The 23,063-nt window shown below is 37.2% G+C and overlaps 1 protein-coding gene across 1 annotated transcript in view; it reads right to left on the bottom strand.

Annotated features, from left to right (window-relative positions):
• The window catches only part of PTPRQ (protein tyrosine phosphatase receptor type Q), a 4,272,575-nt gene that overhangs the window by 3,098,112 nt on the left and 1,151,400 nt on the right, over positions 1-23,063 (bottom strand). The window contains exon 10 of the mRNA XM_044087226.1: positions 17,955-18,492. Coding sequence (XP_043943161.1) covers positions 17,955-18,492 — 538 coding nt within the window. The remainder of the gene's footprint in view (positions 1-17,954; positions 18,493-23,063) is intronic.

Below are 23,063 nucleotides of genomic sequence, written 5' to 3'. Positions count from 1 at the left end.
CCCACACACACACACACACACACACACTCACCTGAAAGGCATCAGACTTACACCACATCTATTCTAAATATCTGCTAGGGATTTTTCAGTAGATTCCAATAAGCTTGTAGGATTGGGTAGTGGGATGGACCATCCTTCAGAGTATCATAGCAATGGGAAGGTTTAAGATCTAGCTGAGAACATTCCTGGCAACTCATGCAAAATATCTCACAATTCAGAGTAAGAGAAGGCTCCCATCACTGCAAAAGGCTCTCCTTGAGAGCATTGCTACTTGTGGTAGCCCAATGTGGATAGACCTAGAGTATTGACCCAAGGAAGATGTTAACTAAGTTACTTGATTGGTTGACAATTCCCCTAGAAGCCAGAGATTTTTAGCATCAGGCTTGTTCCAACAAACAGTACTCCTGCTGATATATTTAGCAGCTTTATGAGGCTTTACTTTCAACTATATGCTACTGAACCTGTGGACATAAATACCAGGATAATGTCCAGAAATGGCTGTATACAGTTCCTCTCCCTAAGATACCCCTGCATTTTCATGCAAATCTGGACAAACATATCTCACAAGAGGAGGTAAAATTAGAATCATTCAAACTCTCTGTGCAAGACTCCCAGCCCAGATGGTCTCCCCTTTGAAACATACAAATATTGGGGAATGTTTGTATAAAAACTTTTCAAAGCTAGCCAAACGAGTATATTTGCAGAGTGTTCTCACCGCATGGTGGGAAGCCACTATTTTATTTATCTTAAAACCAGACAAAGACCCCCAACAACTGGAATCATACAGACTTATTTCAGTCATAAACCATGATAAGTTATGTATGTCAATAATGTCAACTGAGTTGACCAGCAGACTATAGCTCACTGAAAGTGACCCAACAGGCTTCAGTGCAGGCTATACTACCTTTGATAACCTTGTCAAAACCTTTTTGTTACTGCAAGACACAGAGAGGCAAAGATCTCCATTTTATGGATGCAGTGGACACAAAAATAAGCACAAATGACCAGATTAACCATTAACTTCATATGGGGAGATTGCAAGCACAAAGTTCCTAGTGAAATCCTTACCCTTCTGCTGGATGCAGGAGTCAGTGTCTTCCTAACTATTTAAAATACATTAAGATGATACATGACAAATGTATTATGTTATCAACTGAGTGTTATATGTCAATATGGGAAATTCTATGTTTTAGACTGTTGGAGGCTGTTGGGAGCTCTGTATAAAAACTTGTTTGTAAGGCAAATTGATAGCTATAGCATTCAGTCTATGGTTCTTTTGAACTTCATAATATCCATAAGGGTTGCATTGAATGTAGAGGACTTGAGTCAATGGGAAAATGATCTTCCTCCCACATGTTGTTCGTCGGTGCTCCCCTTTTTACCTAGAGAAGACAGGGAACTATTTTGGAAGGGCAGTGCACTAAAATTTTGCAGCCAATTACTAGCTGATTGCTAACATGATGCAAACATTCCAGCAGTGGTATAAATTAGGGGATCAGGGTGAAAGTGTATATAAATCCTTCTGATTAGAAATACAGAAACTCCACATAGATGGGATTCCCCATAGGAACCTTCTGCCTTTGATTACCTGTATTTGGGAAAGCAGGGGGTTGAATTTTCTAAAAAAGGGACAGATTAGCAAACCGTATACAATTTTCCTTCTTATGAACAATTGCATACAAGACAGATACAGGATGCAATGGGAGATTAACTTAGGGGTCCTCATTCCCTGAGAGGTCTAAAAAAAATCCAGAAAATTCTGATTTTTTTGGGGTGGATATGTGCATACAAAATTTTCTATATGCTTTTGCAGTTGCCCTCATTTTTTTTTTTGGAACTACAAACTAAGCTATGGATTGTAATGAATGAGTCTGCACACTATACACTACAGCTGTGTTTCCTAGACCCTTTTGTACCCAACTCCTCCAACTCAAGATCTTTACATTTGGTGCTTCTGGTAGCAATGAAGTATATTACTAGAAGATGGAAGTAGCAGCATATTCACACACGTATGGAAATAACCAATATTCTCAAAAGTTAAGAAGTTTAGAGTTATTGGGTAGCCCCTCCTAAAACTGCAAAAATCCGCAAAGTCTGCTGGGATATGTGCAATATTTTATTCACAGAAAAATAAATAAAAAGTAAATGGCTAAGTGTTTTTATCCTACTTCTGTCTGAGGAATTCCTCAGAACCAAATCACTTACATCACTTCCTATTAATACACGAAAAGCAGAAAAAAACATCACATGTAAATTAGTAGCATCATAAATACATCTATGCTTAAGAATTCATAAAATAAATATAAAACAATGGGGTCTTATAACATAAAATCTCTCAGCACTAAACAGTTCTATTTAAAACACGAATATATAATATATATTCATATTTATGTGCACAAGCATTCTATTTCTTCCATTTAAACCCCACGGACATAAAAAATAATAAATAATGATGCTACGCTTATCATAATCCAAAATTTAAAAACAAGCTGTCAGTTATCAAATTCGGTATGGTTGCATCTTAAATACATAACTGAAACCAAATAGAACAGAATAAACTTCCACAAAAAATGAATAGTCCACACAAAGAAGTGGGGTTGTCCCTCTACACTTACGTTCTCATACAATATTGAGACAATGCCCAAAGTAATGAAAACAGAATTTATTATACAATTAAAACTACAGATAAAATAACACTGATAAGCGCTTTTGTCCCGTATATTCAGAACTTCATCAGATAATTCCATAGATTTTCAATTTCCTTTTTGGAATACAAATCAGAAAACATCATGGCATTGAAATAAGTACTGACACACCCCTTAAAGACATAGAAGTTAAAAAAAATGCATTACATATAATGAATAAAGATAGAATGTAATTTAAAAGTAAAATTTGTACAAAATGTATATACACATTTAAAAGGAATATATGCAATGATGCTTTTATAGAAAATGTGTTATCTCTCTATGGCTTTTAATTTTTAGTTATCTCTCTATGGCTTTTAATTTTAATAGGGAGCTAACATAGATATTTTCATTTAAGCCTGGCCAGTTGCTAAACTGAAAATTAAAAGCCATAGAGAGATAACACATTTTCTATAAAAGCATCATTGCATATATTCCTTTTAAATATGTATATACATTTTGTACAAATTTTACTTTTAAATTGTATTCTATGCATTTTTTAACTTCTACATCTTTAAGGGGGTGTGTCAGTACTTATTTGAATGCCATGACGTTTTCTGATTTGTATAAGACGCTGTCCGGTTCGATTCTCAGCTAGAGCATCTTCTGCGTGGAGACATGCGTGAATGGGCGTACCTTCGTTGAAGGTTGTGCATCAGGGCTGGTAACTCGGCATGTAAAAATCAACTACCAATCATTAGTGGACCGGAATTCCGCTGTGGCAACCCCTAACCGGGAAAAGCCGAAAGACACAACAACAACAACATTACAAAAAGGAAATTGAAGGTCTGTGGAATTAGCTGATGAAGTTCTGAATATACGGGACAAAAGCACTTATTAGTGTTATTTTATCTGCAGTTTTTATTGTATAATAAATTACGTTTTCAATACTTTGGGCATTGTCAATATTGTATGAGAATGTAAGAGGAAAGGGGCAACTCCAGCTTCTTTGTGTGGACTATTAGTTTTTTGTTAAATACATAACTATTGAACACTTTGTAATTTAAACCTGGGGGACTCCTCAGCATTGGTTTTGAATTGCCAGTTTAATTCCTGCATTTCTAAAGCCTCACCTCACTCCATGCACCCCCCACATTGACCTTTTCAATCCCAAAAAATAAAGATGCATGTCCACTATATAGATCGATATGTTTAACTAATGCATTGAGCATATCTTTATTTTTAATATCCTTAATATATTCATATATTCTATCCCTAAAATCACATTCCATCTTACCTATATATGCAATTAATTGGTACTTGTTGTTTCATATACTTTTTTATAACTCTTTCCCTTTTTATAAACAAATGGTGGTTTATCCCCTACAAGTTTTGTTATGTCTTTACTTAGTAAAAAACAATTTCCAGTATTTGGTAATTACACTGCTAATACTTCCCATGTCTAAATTATGGGCCAAAACTATCACCCTTGTAAATTCATTATTGCTGGTGTTAGGATGATTAGCTAAAGTAAAACCCTTTTTCTGCAAAACTGCGAAAAAATTACCACCTTCTCTTTTAATAGAGACTGCTGTTGTCCAGTAATTCTTCAGGGTACACCCATTAATAAACATCCCTCTAAGCTTCTTTGCTTCACTATAAAAAGTGCTTGAGTTTGACACCATCTATGCCAGACTCCCCATTTCCCCTTTCCTTAATGACTTCTTTTAGTGGAATGGGTGGTATAGTGCAACACAGAATTAGAATATGCCATCTTTCTAGATATGTTTAACACAAAAATTCTGCATGATTGGTCTTTAATGATTTCAGTGTCCACACAACATAATCTAGAACTGGATGTCTCGTGGGCTAATCAAAAAACATTGTTGTATGTTTTTATATAATCAGTAAACTCATTCAACTTATTGATAGATCTAGTCCACAAAATACATATATCATCTAAAAATCTTATGTATAATGACCGATAAACACAATATTCTGATCTAAAAACATATTTCTTTTCCCACTTAGCCATCACAACGTTTGCAAACACAGGGGTGTGCGCCACACCCATTGCCACTCCAGAGATCTGATGGTAATATGTGTTACCCAAGTACATACAAGTACTGGATACAGCTCTTTCCATGAGTTTGTATATTACATCAGTATCATTAGTAGATAATGTACTATCTTCCACCAAAAAGTCATTGCACCATTCCAACCCATCTTCATAGGATATGACCGAAAAAAGATCCTTAATATCCACAATGACAAATATTAAGTTGTTACTGTATAGTATAAGTCATTTAACAAATAAGTAAAGGTCTCTAAAACAGTTCTTAATTTCATATCAATGTATTTGGTTATCGGGTGTGTCTTAGACCCACTGGCATCAATAATTGGCCATACAGGGGGATCAATAACATTATATACCTTAGGTATACCAAACACTGTGGGTATATATAGTTTCTCAACAATAAGATATTTGTAAATATTCACATCAATATGAACCTGGGTAACCATATCAAATAGTATTTGATCAATTCTTTCATACACAATATTAATTTAATTAATGGATACCTCTATATATGTGTCATTATAAAAAATATTCAACATCTTAACCGACATCTGATTCATCACAATGAGCACCCCCGCCTTTATCATATTTATAGGTTCATAGGTTGTTACTAGGCTAACGACCACTAGGGCCTTTATAAACCTAAATATGTACCCCAACCCACTTCTCCCTGAGTACCTTGGGCATCAATTAGGATGGTAGAATGTTAAAGGAGGTAGCTAAGGGATTTTTTGGGGGGGTGTTAATTGGAAAACTTTTATGTACTAACAGTCTCTGTCTTTCAGAGACATGGCAGCCAGACTGTGGGTGAATTGGTGATTTTGCATCCAATGGGTAAGGTTTCATTTGAAAAGCAGAGATAAACTCTGCTTCACATCGATGGGGAGCATATTCCATAACATTGGGGTCTTTTGAGTCACACATCTGTCCCTCCATTATGTTCTATTTTATGTTACAAGTGAAGTTCAAATATTTGAATCTAGTGTTTCTAGTACTGTTTGTTTACAGATGTGCAAAAGATCTAACAGGTCTGGATCAGGGGATGTCTTATATGGCAGGCATAGATCACATCTCAGCAACCTGTAGGATATGGAGTACAGAGATAAAGCCTTCATCATTCTAATATTTTTTCTTCACATATATTATTTAACAAATCTATCATTGTTAGTTAAATTATGAAAAAGTTTTACCTTTCCTACTCAGGATCATCCCAACATCACTTTTGCACATTTTACTTCTGTATGGTACATACCTGGACAGTGAAGGCTGAGTAACTGAAGAAGACTGAGGTGATAGATACACACTGCCTAGGATAGGAAGTATTATGCACATCCTGCGACAAAATGACAAAATAAGGACATCAAAGCAGAAGCCAAAGGTACTCCAAACTGAGAGAGGATGAAGGAGAAGAGCTTGTGATGATTTGGTTACATGCTGAAAAGTAGATCATTTAACAAGCAAATGATAATCCAATGTTTGCCTAGAAATAGGATTCATAAAGGTACCTGATTTATAAAATCACACTTGATTGGCTTTATTTGCAGACTATATTGACTTCATAGAACTGGGCTTACTACTGGCATAATGTACTTCATTACCTGTGTAGTTCATTCTAAGTCAAACTCTTGTTGCTGCAATACCTAACAGTCTAATGTATTGACAAGAATATCCCAGTGCTGCTATAAAATGTTTCTAATCAAACAATTATGAGAAGCAAATTAACAATGAAGAAAAACAATTTTGTACATTCCCTTGATACTGATTTCTGTAACAAAATCATTTCCACTTTCACATCAGTGGTGTTGGACTATAATGGCAGAAAACTGGAAGAAAGAGTTGGCAGTAAGGAAAACAATAAACCTAGAAGAAGGGGACAGTAATGGAGGAGAGTTAACTATGGAATATTATGAAACAAGCAAAGGCTGCCTATAGTGAACAGCCTTACAAGAGTGTTCTGAGCATGTGCATTAATTACACATCAAATGGCTAGGGGTTTGTTGGGGAAAGGAACATCTCAAAACAAGAAACAGGAAGTATATAAGCACAAACAAAGTTTTATAAGGAGAAAGAGCATAACAGTAGACATGAAGAATGTTAGGAGTCGTAAACCTTATTAACTTATTACAGCTGAGTGACACCTCCAGGTATTTTTGCAGTTACATCCTACTGATGCCTCTAGGCATCAACTATTACTTGTTCATATTTGTATTATTATTCCCAAAACTATGCTACCTACACAGTATTAAAATATTTCATTTTAAGCTTACAGAATAGCAATTACAACTGTATTGATATTTGAACTGAACCCTGTATAGTACTGCTAAATAGATATTAATTGTTGCCCATGTAATATTTATTTGTATCGGCATAAATTTCATATTTTGCTATATATCTCAACAACCAAGCAGCACAGACAGAAATGCTTAGTCTCAAATGAAAGCTCTTAGCTGGACAAAGAAAGTGCTGCTAATAGTACATGTGTAACTTAAGTGATTGGTGAGACATTGTCAGTTGTTTCAAATATTACAAACTTAAAAGTTACTGTGTTTACTGTGACTTGTAAAATCTTGTTTAAGACCTAGAACTTAAAGAATACCACCACTATAAAAATAGTTTGTGCTGAGGAGTTTGCCATTTGCACTTCTTTAGTAACCCCTATAGTTCTATAGATATGACCATTTATTTGAAATGTGAAGACATAATATGATTCTATCAAAAAGGTTAGGCTCTGACTATTGGATGTCACAGTGCAAACTTCCAGAGCTCTATTGCAGGGACTGAGCTAAAAGAAACAGAATTATTTGTACATTATGGATGGAAGGAGTTTGCTCTGGGCTGCTTCCGGAACCAAACAAAGAGAGGATATATAAACTAAACACTTACAAAATAATTCCAATAAGTAGAGTCTCTTCCCTTCAGGTATAAGGATAATGGGAACAAATATCTGCTGCCTTCAAAAGATGGCTGACATTAGTGGCAGTGGAGTTAGAAAAACATGGCAATCAAAGGTACCTCATATAGCAAGGGAGCAGAGCTTCTGAAATCTGAGAGAAGCCATAGTATATGCATAGGAGTTCAGTCTTCAAAGAATGAAGTGTTCCTAAAGAGTATGGTTAGTCTCTTTGCAGGCAACCTAATGAAATGTTGGAAATCAAAAGGCTGACTCCCGACAAGCCGTAAAAAAGACCAAAACTACAGGAGAAGAGCAAATCTAGAACGTCACTCTTCTACTTTAAACTTCTTTTTTGCAGTGAAGCAAGTTCCCCAAAATCCCAAACTTATATATACCAACTCCAGCATTGCCATATTTCATGCCTCTGAATTGTCTAAATTTTTGCATCTGCTCCTCTTAAATTCTGTGGTTTTGTAGCAAATTACCAAGGATCAAAAGCACTAAATAATGTCAGATATTTGAGTTTTTGACTTCATGTCATTCAGAAAATGCATACTAACACAAAACCTGTTATTTTAACAGTTTTCCACGTTTAAAAAAGCAATATTTAGCATCTGTGTCTGTTTTGGTGCCTCTGCCCCCTTATTAATATAGGCTTTGTCATGATTTCTTGCTCTAAGAGGTTGAGAGGTATTCCTCAGAGAAAAAGGAGTATTCCAAGAAATGGGCACCTCAGATTTAGTATTTGTAAGTGCCTTTTATTTGACCATTCTGTCTGTGTTTTGGGAGTCAGCCTAGCGGGGCCTGTCATTTCAAATTGTTATCATCTTTGTGTGCTTTTTTTATCGCAGTACTACAAAAGAAAGTGATGATGACTTAACTAAAGTATCTATGCAGCAGTAAAATGCCTAGGGTGGAAGAAGTGATGGATGCAACTCAATTATGGTATCATCACATGCATATATAGAGGGAAATTAACCATTTTTCATGGGAGCAACATTCCTGAAGATAAGCACATGGCAACATTACGCACTCTTACGTGTGCTTCCACAAATGAGTTACCTCAGAATACATCTGATGATATCAAGAGATAAAAGCTACAGTTAAATTATTGAAATGTTATATACACTTAGAATATTTATTTATACCCACACAAACTCCAGGTAGATAGCAAATATTGCAGGTGTGTTGAGAAAGAAAGGGGCAATTGGGAACATATTTTTGTGAATGTAATGAGATGGCAGATTTTAAAAATGCCCTACAGAGTACCTTGTTAGAAATGTTGGAGGACCAAAAGCTTTTGAATTGCCTGGGTATAGTATGTTATCGGCTACCAAAAATGAATCCATAGAAAATGAAAAGTCTAAACCAACTGCAAATGAAGTAATGAATACTGTAAAAGAGAACAAAATCAGCAGGGCTAGCCACCTGATTGTGTGAACATTGGCTCTAAGTGATTATCACTGTTGAAGTAATATCCCATTCCCATGTGCAAAAATGAAAAATAAGGGGTTGCAGATGAGCAGATAATGGATAGATAAAAGAACTGGAGGTGGCAACTTTAGAAAAGGGAGGGAGCAAAGTACTTATAAAAATGGAATTTTTGGAAACAGTTCATCCATTATAATGTTCAGGAGGTATGAAGTGCAAGGGAGGGCAGGAAACTGAGTAACTTGCATTGCCTAGGAATGAATGTTTAAAATAAAATCTATCTACATACAAAATGCATGGAAACAATGAAGATAGCACTACTGTTTTCTTTTCCATTGTATATGTGCCTGTCATTGTTTAAAATGTGAGAATTTAACAGTAGTAATATAAAAAAGCTATGGTGATTGCCCTCCAGACATAAGAAATGAGACCAGAGCTCCATAGTTTGACTATGTAAACACAGCAGAATGAGTCACCATTATGATTTACACAGTTTTAGGAGGTTGAGAGTTTGCAAACACAAATTTCTAGTGGGATATATTTATCCACTACAGTAGACAGAGGTGGACATTTATTAGGTCTGTATAGTATTTTGTGGACATGATTTAATTTATTTATGAGTAGGTTAAGTTACCATTTTTTTGTATATCGAAAGAATGATACATTTTATTTGCTACATTTGCTGTAGATTTGCAAGCACTGTAATATGTTTCTTAAAATTTGTGTAGATGAGTTTTAGGAATGTTAGTATCGGCAAAAAGTAGGGCAGCCACGGTGGTGCAGCGGTTAGCATTGCTGGCTCACAGCAAGAGGTTCTCCGGTTCGATCCTCGGCTGGGGTGCCTTCTGTGTGGAGTATGCATGTCCTCCCTGTGGTCGCATGGGTTTCTTCCGGGTGCTCCAATTTCCTCCCACATCCTAAAGACATGCTGTAGGTGGATTGGACACTCTAAATTGGCCCTAGGTGTGAGTGTGTGCATGTGTATGCCTTCTGTGGAAGGTTAGGCGCCGTGCTGGTAACTCAACACCATAAAACTCCACTGCCAATCATGAGCAGACAGGTGATCTGCTGTGGCGACCCCTAACCGGGAAAAGCCAAAAGAAGAAGAAGAAGTATAGGCAAAAAGTAGATTGAGATGGTAGGAGTAGTGCTTGAGTTGTGTTTTAAAGTGAGGTCTCACTTAGGTTTAGATTTGTAAAATACAAGTAGCTTTTTATTGATTGTTGAGGTAAACTAGTTAATGGGACTAATGAAGGGTAATTTATGATCTTTGATCACTCCATGAAGTTTGCTAACTTGTTCAACTGCAGAGTTATATTGTCTCCTTTACCAGCATACAGTTAAACCATTCATTCTGTAGTTGCCAGAGATACCCAGGTAGGGCAGAGGCCTACAGTTAATTTGTGCAAGCCTGTGAATTCTCTAAGATCTCAGCTGCTCAAGGAAAGAGTCAACTGGTAGGGAGAGATGCCCAAATTGATGGTTGTGTAGGGCAGTCTACCCCTCCCCATTGGAGTGGTGGCTTTTCTGAGCTCTATTGTGGCTGCCCTTTAGGGTTTTGCATTGGCTCAGTGCAGGCTCGGTAAACATGGTGCTCAATGGTGTAGACACCTAGAGCTTCCATTATGTGCCACCCCTGTGGCAAGCCAGATTCACCACTCCCAGCCTGTCCCCCAAGATGGGAGAGAGGCAGTAGCTGCTTACTGCCATCCTCCCCTATCAGCTGCTACAGGCTTCCAAGTTGCTATTGGATCTTGGGTCATCTGCGATTTAGTCAGGGCCTTATCCCTCTATGCGATGGAGTAATTATAGTGTTATTTGTTGAGATTATGCAAATTTGCTCTGAGCTAATAAAAAGTAGTTTTGTTTTATTGGCATTTAATAGAAGTCACATTTCTCTGAGCCATTCTTCTATGCTAAGAAAGTTTAACATGGAAAAGGGAACTAGCTGAGCAGATTAAAATCATATTTATATTGAATTAATGCGGCACAAAAACATTTTTTTTACTGCAAATGTAGGCTATTGTGTATGTCACTGACTGCTAGTCCTTGTTTTGTAACACTCCTTGCTTAGTCTTAGATTTTTTTTATTTACAATGCTCAATCTAAGCACCTTTACATTTGTACTGTGGTTAGTGCCACCAGTTTGTCTCGAAAACACAAGTAAGCAAAAGATAAATAACAGAGAGTAAAGAAAATGAATTCAAGTAAAACAAAGTCAGAAAATATGCAATACTTGTTTTTCAAAACAAGGAATTTAGTAGAATGAATCAGTGAAGTGTCCCTCTTTAGTCACTGATTTGCTTATTAGAGATTCAAAAGGATGAATACTTTATTCTTCTACAGCAACATTCTGACAAATTACTTTTGAATACATATAACATAGCTGTAGAACAGAGCGTGTGTTGTAACTTTAAGAAGCATTTCCAAGTGTAGGCATGTGCATATAAATAGTGAGCATGTGCAGGCAGCAGTCCCATTTTGAGAGAGCAGCCAGAGTGTTAACATGTATGAGTATGGTAGTCTGCCTGTTTATAAGTTTATTTAAGTTTAAGTTACTAAGCCTCAATCCAGATGTGTTTGTATATAATAAAGCTGCTTGAACCAAACCCACAGTTGTTTATCTGTTTTGTCCTGACTAGACAATTGACATGGTGTCAGAACTGGGATCTGAATGCAACTTCTTCAAGCCACGAGGTGCAGAGTGGACGGTGAAAGCATATTGAGCAGGCTGGGTGAATACAGTGCTCAAACAATTAAAAAAAGGCCAGAAACAAACTTCAGGTAACCAGAGCTTGCACAAATGATTTATCTTGTAAAGAAGATGATATGACAAATTCATAAGGCACAAGATGTATTACTAATCAAACAAATAGCACAAAGACGTATAATTAATCAAACAAAAAGCACAAAACGCCTTGATAATTAAACAAAATATTTTTTATAATTTTAAATTTAAATATATTAAATAATATAATTAAAAAAAAAACATGATATTTGATAAGAAAATTATCAGAAAAGCTCATATGGTGTTCAAAGTTCCCTTAGGTTTGCACAACAAGCATATTTAAAGTAAAACAAGTATATTTAGAGTAAAATAAGCACAAGAAAAGTATAATGGGCATGAAATGAATTCAAATGGGCATAATGAGTACAATAAAAGGGCAAAATCAGTATAGAAAAGCAAGGTGACTGCATGTTTCTTACTAAACAACCGTGTTTTGGCATGAGCTACTATTTCTCATTGACCGAAGCTCTTCAAAGCATAACTAGAGTTGTTTGAAGAATCTCAGAATGTGCAAAGTGTTTGCAGTGTGTGCTTTATTACAGTCCATTTATTCCAAAGAGTTTACTGTGTGCAAAGTGCAATTATTTCACAAAGTGCAGTCAGAATACAGCCATTTCAAAAAGTTTCTTGTGCTGTGTACATTTGTACAGAGTGTCGCCATTTCAGTGTTTTTTTACATTGCAAAGTACAGCCATTTTTAAAAGTTTATTGTGTGCTGTATACATTTCATTCGCAAGTGCAGTCATTTTGAAGTGTTTCTTACTCGGAGCTTCTTATGCTGTATACGGTTTATTTGCAAAATGCAATAATTTTGAAGTGATTCTTACACTGATAAAGGGTGGTTTCACAAAGTACAGTGATTTCCAGTGTGTTCTTCTGCTACGGAGATATATTTTGCAAAGTTGTTTCAAAGGCTTGTTGTGCTATTGGGCATAGTTACAATTCTGGCATAAATTTCTGACATATATATATATGGATATATTTGTATGTTTGTACATAATTTCAAGGGCCTTCCCTAGTGTGTGTTGATATGGCAGAGGCATTTCACAAATCCAGTCTACTTTATTTGACCATAGTTTTGCAGAGAATTGGAGAGTACTTGAGCAGGAATACCTAATTTTTATACAAGCAGCTTTTTCAGACAAAGATATATACACAAAGGCATTTATTTTGCTAAACTTAGCAGGGTCTGAGGCCATTGAAAGAGACCATTAATTTGTGTATGCACCAGCAGTATATGCAGGAGAGGGGGAAAACCACCATATTGTTTTACCGGCTGAATCAAGAGAGGACTCTGAGTGCCTGAAGAGTAAATTTAGAGAACTGAATAACTGCCAAACAAATGTTACATTAGAGAGGCACCTATTTCATACAAGAGACCAAAAGCCAGGAGAAACTTTTGCAGCTTATATCAGTGACCTGAGAAATAAAGCTAAGACATCCAGATTTAGTCTCTTGAAAGACAAATTAATAAAGGATGGGCTTATCTGTGGTGTTAATGATGCAATGAGAAAGATTTTGCTTTGTGACAGTGATATAACATTGAGCAAAGCTATAGAGATTTATCAAATCCATGAGCTTACAGAGAGGCACACAACTATGCTTGCAAATGATAAAATCATGGTTTCAGCAGACTCTAGAGCAAATGTAGACAGCATGTAGCATGTGGACAGCAGAAATAAGCTTAAGCAAATGGCATCTGCAGCCCCTGTGGGTCTTCCCAGAAGAACCCATAACTTTACAGCAAGTTCTAAGACTAGCTCAGCTAAATGGACATGATCAGTGCAGTGAGTCTGAAAGAGAGAAGTGCTTGGCATTTGGTTAGCAATGCCACAAGTGTAAAAAATGGAACCACTTTCAAAAGTTTTGCACATCAAGCAAGGCTCATTCAGTTATAAAGAAAGGTCACTCAAAAAAGCAACAAGTTGATCATGTAGAGATTTGCAACCCTACTTTCTATGTAGATGGTGTATTAGCGATTGGTGAAAAGGTTAATATAGTAGATTTTCTGGCAAAGAACAAAGTGTTCTGTACTTTCCTGATTAATGGTAAACCCACAGACCTCAAAGTAAACACTGATTCAAAGTGTAATGTTATGTCAGCAGAAACATTTGCTAAAGTGAGAGCTGGTGAGCAACTTTAATTTGACTAATTGTGCAAAGCTTGTTGCTTATGGATGTGAAGAGATTCAAACCAAAGGCTCAGTAATGTTTTCATGCCATTTGGCTGGGGAACAGTTACACCTTGCAGTTCTATGTAGTCTGAAGACCTGTGCAATCATTATTAGGCCTTAGAGACAGTTTGAGAATCAAACTGCTTTCTTTTACCAAAGAAGTCCATCATGTTAGCACATGTCCTAATTCCAGCTTCACTTATGCTATGTTTTCAAAGTATGCTGATGTTTTTGATGACAGGTTAGGCAAACTTCTAGTTGTGTACTCCATGAAAATAGACCCAGAGGTCAGTCCAGTGGTCAGATCAGCAAGGAAAGTTCTAATAGCTATGAAGAATAAATTCAAGGTCCAGTTGGATAAGGTGGTACAGCAAGGTGTGCTTTTTCTAATCACAGAACCAACTGAGTGGGTGTCTTCCATTGTAACTGCTCATAAAAAGAGCTTGGATGAACACAGAATATGCACTGACCCAAGAGACTTAAATAAAGAGACCTTATCATCTATGCCAAATGCAGATGTTTTTTTTTTCTGTCTTGGATGCAAAGAGTTCATTTTGGCAAGTGATGCTTGATTGCAAATTTTCACTACTGACTACATTCAGTACTGCATTTGGTAGATACAGATTCCTCAGGATGCCTTTTGGTATAACTTCTGCAAATGAAGTCTTTCAGTGTGCAATGGAGCAAATTTTTTCATGTTATCAATTTGCCATTATTGTGGATGATTTACTGGTTGGGGGCAATGGAGAAGCAAAGCATGACAAAAACGTCAGGAAAGTTCTGGACAGAGTGCATAAAGTGAACTTGAAGCTCAATCCTCTGAAGTGCAAATTCAGACTTCCAGAAGCCACATATCTAGGTAATTTATTCACTAGTACTGGCTTATGACCCAACCCATCCAAACAAGCAACCATTCTTGAGATGCTGGCTCCAGACAATAGCCAAGCCTTACAGTGTTTCCTTGGTATGATTAACTATTTGGGCAAGTTTATGCCTGACTTCAGTGAATTATCAGCACCTTTGAGAGAGCTGACACACAAAAATGTTGCCTGGCCATGGTTGGAACAGCAACAGAGAGCATTTGATAACCTCAAGCAGAGAATTACCAGACTTACACTGAGATACTATGATGTCCATAAACCAGTAATTCTTTCCTGTGATGCTTCAAAGTCTGGTCTTGGTACAGTTATTCTCCAGGAGAGCAGACCTGTTGACTAGGCATCTCGAACTCTTGCCCAAACTCAATTGCAATATACTCCGATTGAAAAGGAAGTTTTGGCTATCGTGTTTTCATGTTCTACGTTTCATGATTATATTTATGGTTGAGCTGTCCAGATTGAGACTGATCATCAGCCATTAGTTCCTTTAAAGGAGCCTATACATACACCTCCAGCAAGACTACAAAGAATGATGCTCAGATTACAAAAATACAACTTCAAAATGGTCTACAGAAAGGGCAAACTTCTTTATCTGGCTGATATCTTATCTAGATCACCCAGAAATACTATGGAACAACTCAATGCAGAGAATTTTGACTTCGATGTCATGGAAGTGCATAATTTTTCTCCCATGAGACTAGATGAGCTGAGAGATCATACAATGACTGATTCAATTTTACAAAACCTCAACCACTTCATACCGAGATGAAATGTTGATAGAAGATGGTATCATTTTCAAAGGTCCTAAAGTTGTTGTTCCTACTCCCTTATAATGTGAATACATTCATATTTTGCATTGTGGCCACCCAGGTTCTGAATCTACCAAAAGAAGGATGAGAGGACTAGTATTTTGGCCTTCTCTGTCAAAATACATTGATAAAGTGCTTTCATCTTGTTCAGTATGCAACAGTACTACTATGCATTTGCAAAAACAGCCATTTCAGCTAAGTCAAATTCCTGAACTACTCTGTTCAACAGTAGCTACTGACATCTTTGAGTGGAACAGTCAGCATTACTTAGTGCTGGTAGACTTGATTTGCTACCTAACCTACTGTCTAGCACTGTTATTATTTAGTTGAAACATCATTTCTCAGTCCAAGGTAGTCAACATAGAGTTATCTTTGACAATGGTACCCAGTTTACCAGTCAATTATTTCAGAAATTTGCAAAAGAGTGGGACTTTATCCATATTTCTAGCAGTCCAGAATACCCACAATCAAACGGCTTGACTGAACGTGCAGTACAGAGTGCAAACCAATTGCTTGAGAGGTCAAAGTGTGACAATACCGATATATTTTTGCATTTTCTCAGTCTGAGGAATATACCCTATGACAACCTACTTGCCTCGCCTGCTCAGACACTTCTATCTAGGCAAACTAAAACAACCTTGCCTATCAGTTCCAGCTTGTTGGTTCCTAATGCTAAAAGCAACACAGCAATCAAACCCCATATGTTTAGAAAGAGATCTTTTTAGAAGTCCAGCTATGACAAAATGATCAGATTTCTTCATCCACTGGAGAAAGGAGAGACAGTGAGGATGCAACCGGCAAAAGGCTTTGATCGGATTGGTCAAGTGACAGGTATCTGTACCAAGCTGAGATCCTATTTGATGAAATTTGAGGGTATAGAATACAGGAGAAATCGCAGGCATCTTCTACCTGTGTCAGAATCAACATCGCATCATTGTACCTGTGATACACACTCTAGATCTCAGAGTAACCCAGACAATGTTCCTGTCACAGAACATTTCTCATTACTTATCCCCATTCCTGATGATGTCCCAGATGTCCCCAAAGCAGAACATTCAGTAAAGACAGTCTCTGTTGCTAGATCTAGTTCTAATTTTTATGTCGTACACTTTGGTTGTATTTCTAGGCCCAGTGTGAAATACATAGCAACCTGGACATAATTGTTTTATGCGTATTGACTTTTGTATAACTGCATGTCAAAGGATCATTTCTGTACAACTGTATGGCAATCAATGTTGTCACTGATGTATGAGATATTTCTCAAAGAGGGAGGATGTAGAACAGAGCATGTGTTGTAACTTTAAGAAGCATTTCCAAGTGTAGGGATGTGTATATAAATAGTGAGCATGTGCAGGCAGCAGTGCCATTTAGAGAGAACAGCCTGAGTGTGAACTTGTATGAGTGTGGTAGTCTGTTTATAAGTTTATTTACGTTTAAGTTACTAAGCCTCAATCTAGATGTGTTTGTATATAATAAAGCTATTTGAACCGAATCCACAACTGTTCGACTGTTTTGTGCTGACCAGATGAGTGACAATAGCCATCACTTTCAGACTGTAACTTCCATATGTTCCACTGCATGGGTAACAAGTGTGGTGATATGGAAATATTGTACTTCCAGCCATGACATACATAAGGTATTATTCCCTGCACAGAAGTATCTGTGTGTATATAGAAGCAGCATTTTTTATAAACGTATACAGCATAGGGATGAAAACTGGGCTTAAAACAAAATGTCTGTCCCCTCAGTAGTAATATGAACCTCGTTTATCATTACTTTTACTTGCCCGCTGCAGACCTAAAAAAGGAATTATCTGCCTCACATTTTACAAAGGCAAAGTTGTTTATTAGCTTTCATTTTTCATTTTATTTCATAAAGACCAACACAGATTTTTTTCTCTATAGGTATTAGAGTTTTTGTAAATTCTGTAATAGTAAATGGCAGTAGGATTACAGTAAATGAGAAACTTTGTCACAGGATTAAATGAAATAACTTTACGTGAGAGAAATGCATTCCTTGCAAAGCAACAAATTAGTTACAATAACATTGCAAAGAAAGTGTATAAACCAACCATATCAGTAGTGTCATTTCTAGGCAATCTGATTTGCAGGGCATATACTCATGAACATCAGAAAGACCATTTCATAGAAATTTGGCTCCCAGGGTAAAATTCCACTTGAAACCTTTCCATGTCTTGTAAATCTTTTCTAGAACAGAGGCATGGAAAAACATATGCACTGCTTTTCAAGCATATCATTGCTGTTTCCTGTGTCTTACTTACCTTCAGTGGTATTTGAAGAGTTGTTTGCTGGAGTTTTCATTGAAGAAGTCAGCAGGGAGGGACTTAGCATTCCATTTGGCATGCTAGTTGTAGTGTATGATCTGCCTTTCCAAATGTCGGTCCATAGGGTTGTGTAAGGTTCAGTAGAATGTTGAACAGGTGTTGAAGAGCTCATTGTTTCCTTTGTGGCATTTTCATTTAAAGCAGTTGATTGTTCACTTGTAAAGCCTAAGAAGGACTGAGTCTGAACATTGTCATTCAAACGAAAGGTTACAGATGCTTTGGGTGCAAATGTTTGAAATGATGTCAGCACACTAGAAGATAATGTCATGCTAGATCCATCAGACATGGAGTAAGATTCGGTAACAGCACCCTGCATACGTCCCCCGGTGAACGGCAGGCTAGACGAAGACAATGATGGGATAGTCTGGGATGTAACTGCCATTTCAGTTGAGCCTTTATAAGTATAAGCCTGTACTGCAGTCACATTTTCTGAACTTTTATTTAACATAGCTGTTCCTGTTGAATTACCTGTATCCTGAAATAAAAGTAATAATAATAGAACAGATTAGATATTTGCTGATGCATTTATTTTTATTTGTAATAATTCAGGGATATTGATTTAGTAAAATGAGCACACTAACTACTCCCTGTTCAGGCCACAATTCAATCGATAAACAGAATGAATGCAACTCTCTATCCAAAGGGCATGTCATCTAGTTCAGTACCTTCCACACTGTAAACCTTACTGCCAATTCAAGTGCACCCTCCTGCCACAGACTCACTCATTTTCAGCTATGGTCTGGGTTAACTACATCTCTCATCCACACTATTTAGTCCGCTCTCATCTTTTGCCCCTCTACTGGCCCTTCCTAATCCACTTGGTACTATTCTGAATTCCTCGCCTTCCTCCTCCCCATTATTTTTATTTCTATTCTTTTGTAACTATAAATATACATTGTTTGCCAATTATTTTTTTTTGTACATGTTGTAGTCTGTTTAAATGTATAACCTAGGCTGAACCTGTAACTGATCTTGTTTTGGATCAGTGGTCTACCATGGTAAATACATATAAATAAAATAAATAAATACTATATATATGTGTGTGTGTCTGTGTGTACATGAATGTTGTCTGTGTGCACGTGAACAAATCAAGACATTGATATATCAAGGAGTCAACAGTAGAGTTCTGCAGTGCCTTCCTCAAAAAGGTACTATGTTTGGATCTTGTATTACTGTCAGAACTCCATTTACCAAAACCAGATAATATACCTAAAAAGATAGCTGTCTAGATATTTGCAGTTTGTATGTATAGGTTCACACTTTAAAGCTGCAGTGGTGCAGCGGTAGCATTGTTGCCTCACAGCAAGAGGTTCTCCCATTCAATTCTCGGCTGGAGTGCCTTCTGTATGGAGTCTGCATGTCCTCCCCATGGTCAAGTGGCGTCTGAAAGACATGCGTGAATGGGCGTGCCATCGCTGAAAGTTGGGCGCCGGGCTGGCACCTCGGCACCATAAAAATCTACTGCCAATCATTAGCGGGCCGGAGTTCTGCTGTGGTGACCCCTAACCGGGAAAAGCCAAAAAAAGAAGAACAAGATGTATAGGTTCACACTCTATGAGCTGAAGATGAATTCTTTACTTAGTTAATCATTCCTCTGTATCAGGTTTTGTAATAACTTTATTTAACTATTACCATATTATGTCAATGTGGAGGTTTTATTCCCAGGCCTCCACTGAAAATGGATATTGTCCCAGTTGGACTTTCCTGTTAAACAAAGTTCAAATAAATAAAATAAATAATTAAAAGAAAACAAGCACCCCAAAAAATTAACAGGAACCCTCCCTCCATATCATACATCCATATTTTCTATTCTTACTCTTCCAGTAATACAAGCTCCTAGTGAGCAAATTATAGGAATTAATAGGACCAAAACAGCAAGAAAACATACACAAAGACATATGATAGGGATGGACTGAGGAAACGAGTAGCTCCGGAATCTTCACTCCAATATTTGATTGATACTCTATGTAAGTACCAGCTTCTACATGCCAGATACATGGACAGAACATCGGAGGTGGTGGAGGTAATCTGAATTCCAGTCATACAATGACATTATTTAAAAAAGGTAACAATTTCATTCTTAAATATTGGCATTGTATAATAACAATAAACGTGTGTGTGTGTGTGTGTGTGTGTGTGTGTGTGTGTGTGTGTGTGTGTGTGTGTGCATGTGCAAGTGTGCATGTGTGTGCATGTGTGTGCGCATGTGTGCGTGTGTGCGTGTGCGCGTGTGTTTGGAAAATGCAGGATTTACCCATGGCTAGCATTCATTGATCCTCAGGCTTTAAATGCATGATGAAACTACTTTGACCATGGATAAAACATTTATGCTTATGTTACTCAGGCATGTTGATTGACCGCTAACAGTTCCGGTCATAAGCACTAAGCTAGTACACGACAGATTTAGAGAGGGACTTTTTCCTAAGGATTAAATTGCTGTTTCTAACTAATAACAGAAAACTATTTTGAAAATTGTGCAGACCTCTATTTTTTTTTTTTTACTGGACTTTCATCTTGATTGTGATTTAGCAATAAAAAAGAAAAAAAAAGCAAATAAAGTGCTCGTGTCATTTTGCATTTGGTGCACTGAATGCCTTCTAATTAACATACTTAAAGCAAATACCAGAGCTGAATCAATAATAAAAGGAAAAGGACCACCTCCCTAGAAGTCCCACATTTTAAAATTAAAATCTTTTAACTATTTGATTTTAACTGTGCCACATTGCAGTGGGTCCCCTATTGAAGGGTTGAGACTCAATAGAGCAACTTCCAAACTGCAAAATATCAAGTGTGATTCCTGAGAAAGAACAGCAAGCTGCAAAAATCAATGGCCCACATTAAAAATGCACAGTAATTTCCAATTTTGTGTACATTTACAGCTAATTGCAGATGCATTTTTACATTTCCCAGGATGTGACTTCTAATCCTCGAATGTACAATGGGAACCCATTATGGGAGAATATGAAGTACAGTGGCTATAGCTGCAGCCCAGAAAATAAAGTGCCACACAAAACCTTTCTAAACAAAAAATATTGTTTTAGTTTTTCTGGTATATCTTTAAAATCTGGCAAGTGTTTATTTACTGCATTGCTCTCTTGCTTAGGTTTCTTAGCTATAAATCTTAGTTCATTCTGAAGTGTGCTACTTTACCCCCCACCCCCACACACCCTCAAACCTTTCTGAATGTATTATTATAAAATAACTGCCTGCTGTTGCCTTCATGCTTACCCTGGAATCTCTGATTTTCTCTTTTCCTAGTTAAACTCTACATTTACCTACAAAACAGAGTCTACAGGACTGCAACTGGTCACCATAAGAAAATCAGTTTCTCTCAGCACTGAAGCAGAGTAGGTTGCACACAAAAAGCATATGTTAAGCTTTCACTTACAGTACGTGTAATTAAGCAGGTCACCATTTTGGTCAGCCATAGGGCTCTTTTTTCTACTTGAGTGTTTGTCTCCTTCCCCTTTAACTTAAGTAAACTGACTCTTACATTAAGAGCTATAATACTTACCTTATAGCTTTAGGACACCTTAGGAAACCTTGTAAACTGCAATAGCCCCGCCTTGTTCGCCCTCACTACGCTTGGGCTCTCTTCGCTCCCCTCCCTGCCCCCAATTTCCTCCCACCACCAGTACCTCTAAATTTAAAGTACTATAGCCACTCCAAGGCAGGATGAGAATAATTCCAGTTTATTGCACCACAAATTAACGTAAACACGATTAAATACACTTGAATGAACGCATTCACATAATCAGCGTTCAGGGACTTCATCAGATGAATGCCATACGTTTAAATAGGTCCTTTTATATAAAAACACCTTATGTAACATCCAATCATTATTCATTCACATTATGAACCTACAAACAAGAATGTTGATTTGTAGGTTCATAATGTGAATGAATAATGATTGGATGTTACATAAGGTGTTTTTATATAAAAGGACCTATTTAACGTAGTATGGCATTTCATCTGATGAAGTCCCTTTGGACGAAAACGCTGATTATGTGAATGCGTTCATTCAAGTGTATTTAATGGTGTTTACGTTAATTTGTGGTGCAATAAACTGGAATTATTCTCATCCTGCCTTGGTCATCGCTTTCGAATATTTGCTTTGTTTGGTGGTGAAAGGAGGTGTTTTTACTATAGCCACTCCCCCACTTTCTAGATGCTATCTGCTTTCATCTGGGATAATTCCTCCCACCCCCATTCTTCTACCTACATTTTAATAGCACCTATTAGCTTTCATCTGGCATTCTCCCATCCCCCTTCCAGTACCTTTACCTCACCACTCTAATCTTCTGGTGTTGCATCACCAGATAAAACAGTTCCTTAACTCACTAGCTGAATCACAAATAATGATATACTCCTCTTTACTACCCCTCTTGTTCGCACCATACCTCCTTACCTTGTATGAAAACCAGTTTCTCATGGGATTTCAAGTCCCAAAAGGCCATACTATCACCCCAGCTGTAAATCCTCCCACCTTCAACCATACTTACAGTACCAGGTCCTATCCAACATCTTGTTCAGTCTACCAACATCTCAACCCAGGCACATTAGCTCTAGATCCAAACACTACCACAAACTAATAAACAAATTCCTGAAGTTCATCACCAAGTATAGACTTAACCTAATACTTGGTGTTGATATTCACCCCAACCCTGGCCCACCCACTTCAGATACACATACCACATCTACTTGCAATCTAAGCTACAAACCTACAATTAATATGGCCTACTAACTCTCTCCTAGCCTGTCATCTCAATATTAGAAGCATTAATAACAAGATACATGAATTGCATGCACTTCTGGATGTTGGGAGGGTGGCCTAATGGTTAAGGTGTTTGCCTTACAAACACAAGGTGCAGGGTTTGAGTCTCACAAGGCTAGGCTTACAATGGCTTGCAAGGGTAGTTAGCCTAGTACTAACCTATGAATCTATGTCCACTCCCCTGAGATTCTCTGTTTATCTGAAACCTGGTTAAAACCTAACACTACAGACAATGAAGTGTTACCACCTGGGTACAACATACACAGGCTGGA

Source organism: Protopterus annectens, chromosome 11.part0 (assembly GCF_019279795.1).
Source record: "Protopterus annectens isolate FY-2018-M chromosome 11.part0, PAN1.0, whole genome shotgun sequence".
NCBI lineage: Eukaryota > Metazoa > Chordata > Ceratodontiformes > Protopteridae > Protopterus > Protopterus annectens.
This window is presented reverse-complemented; position numbering and strand designations above follow the sequence as displayed.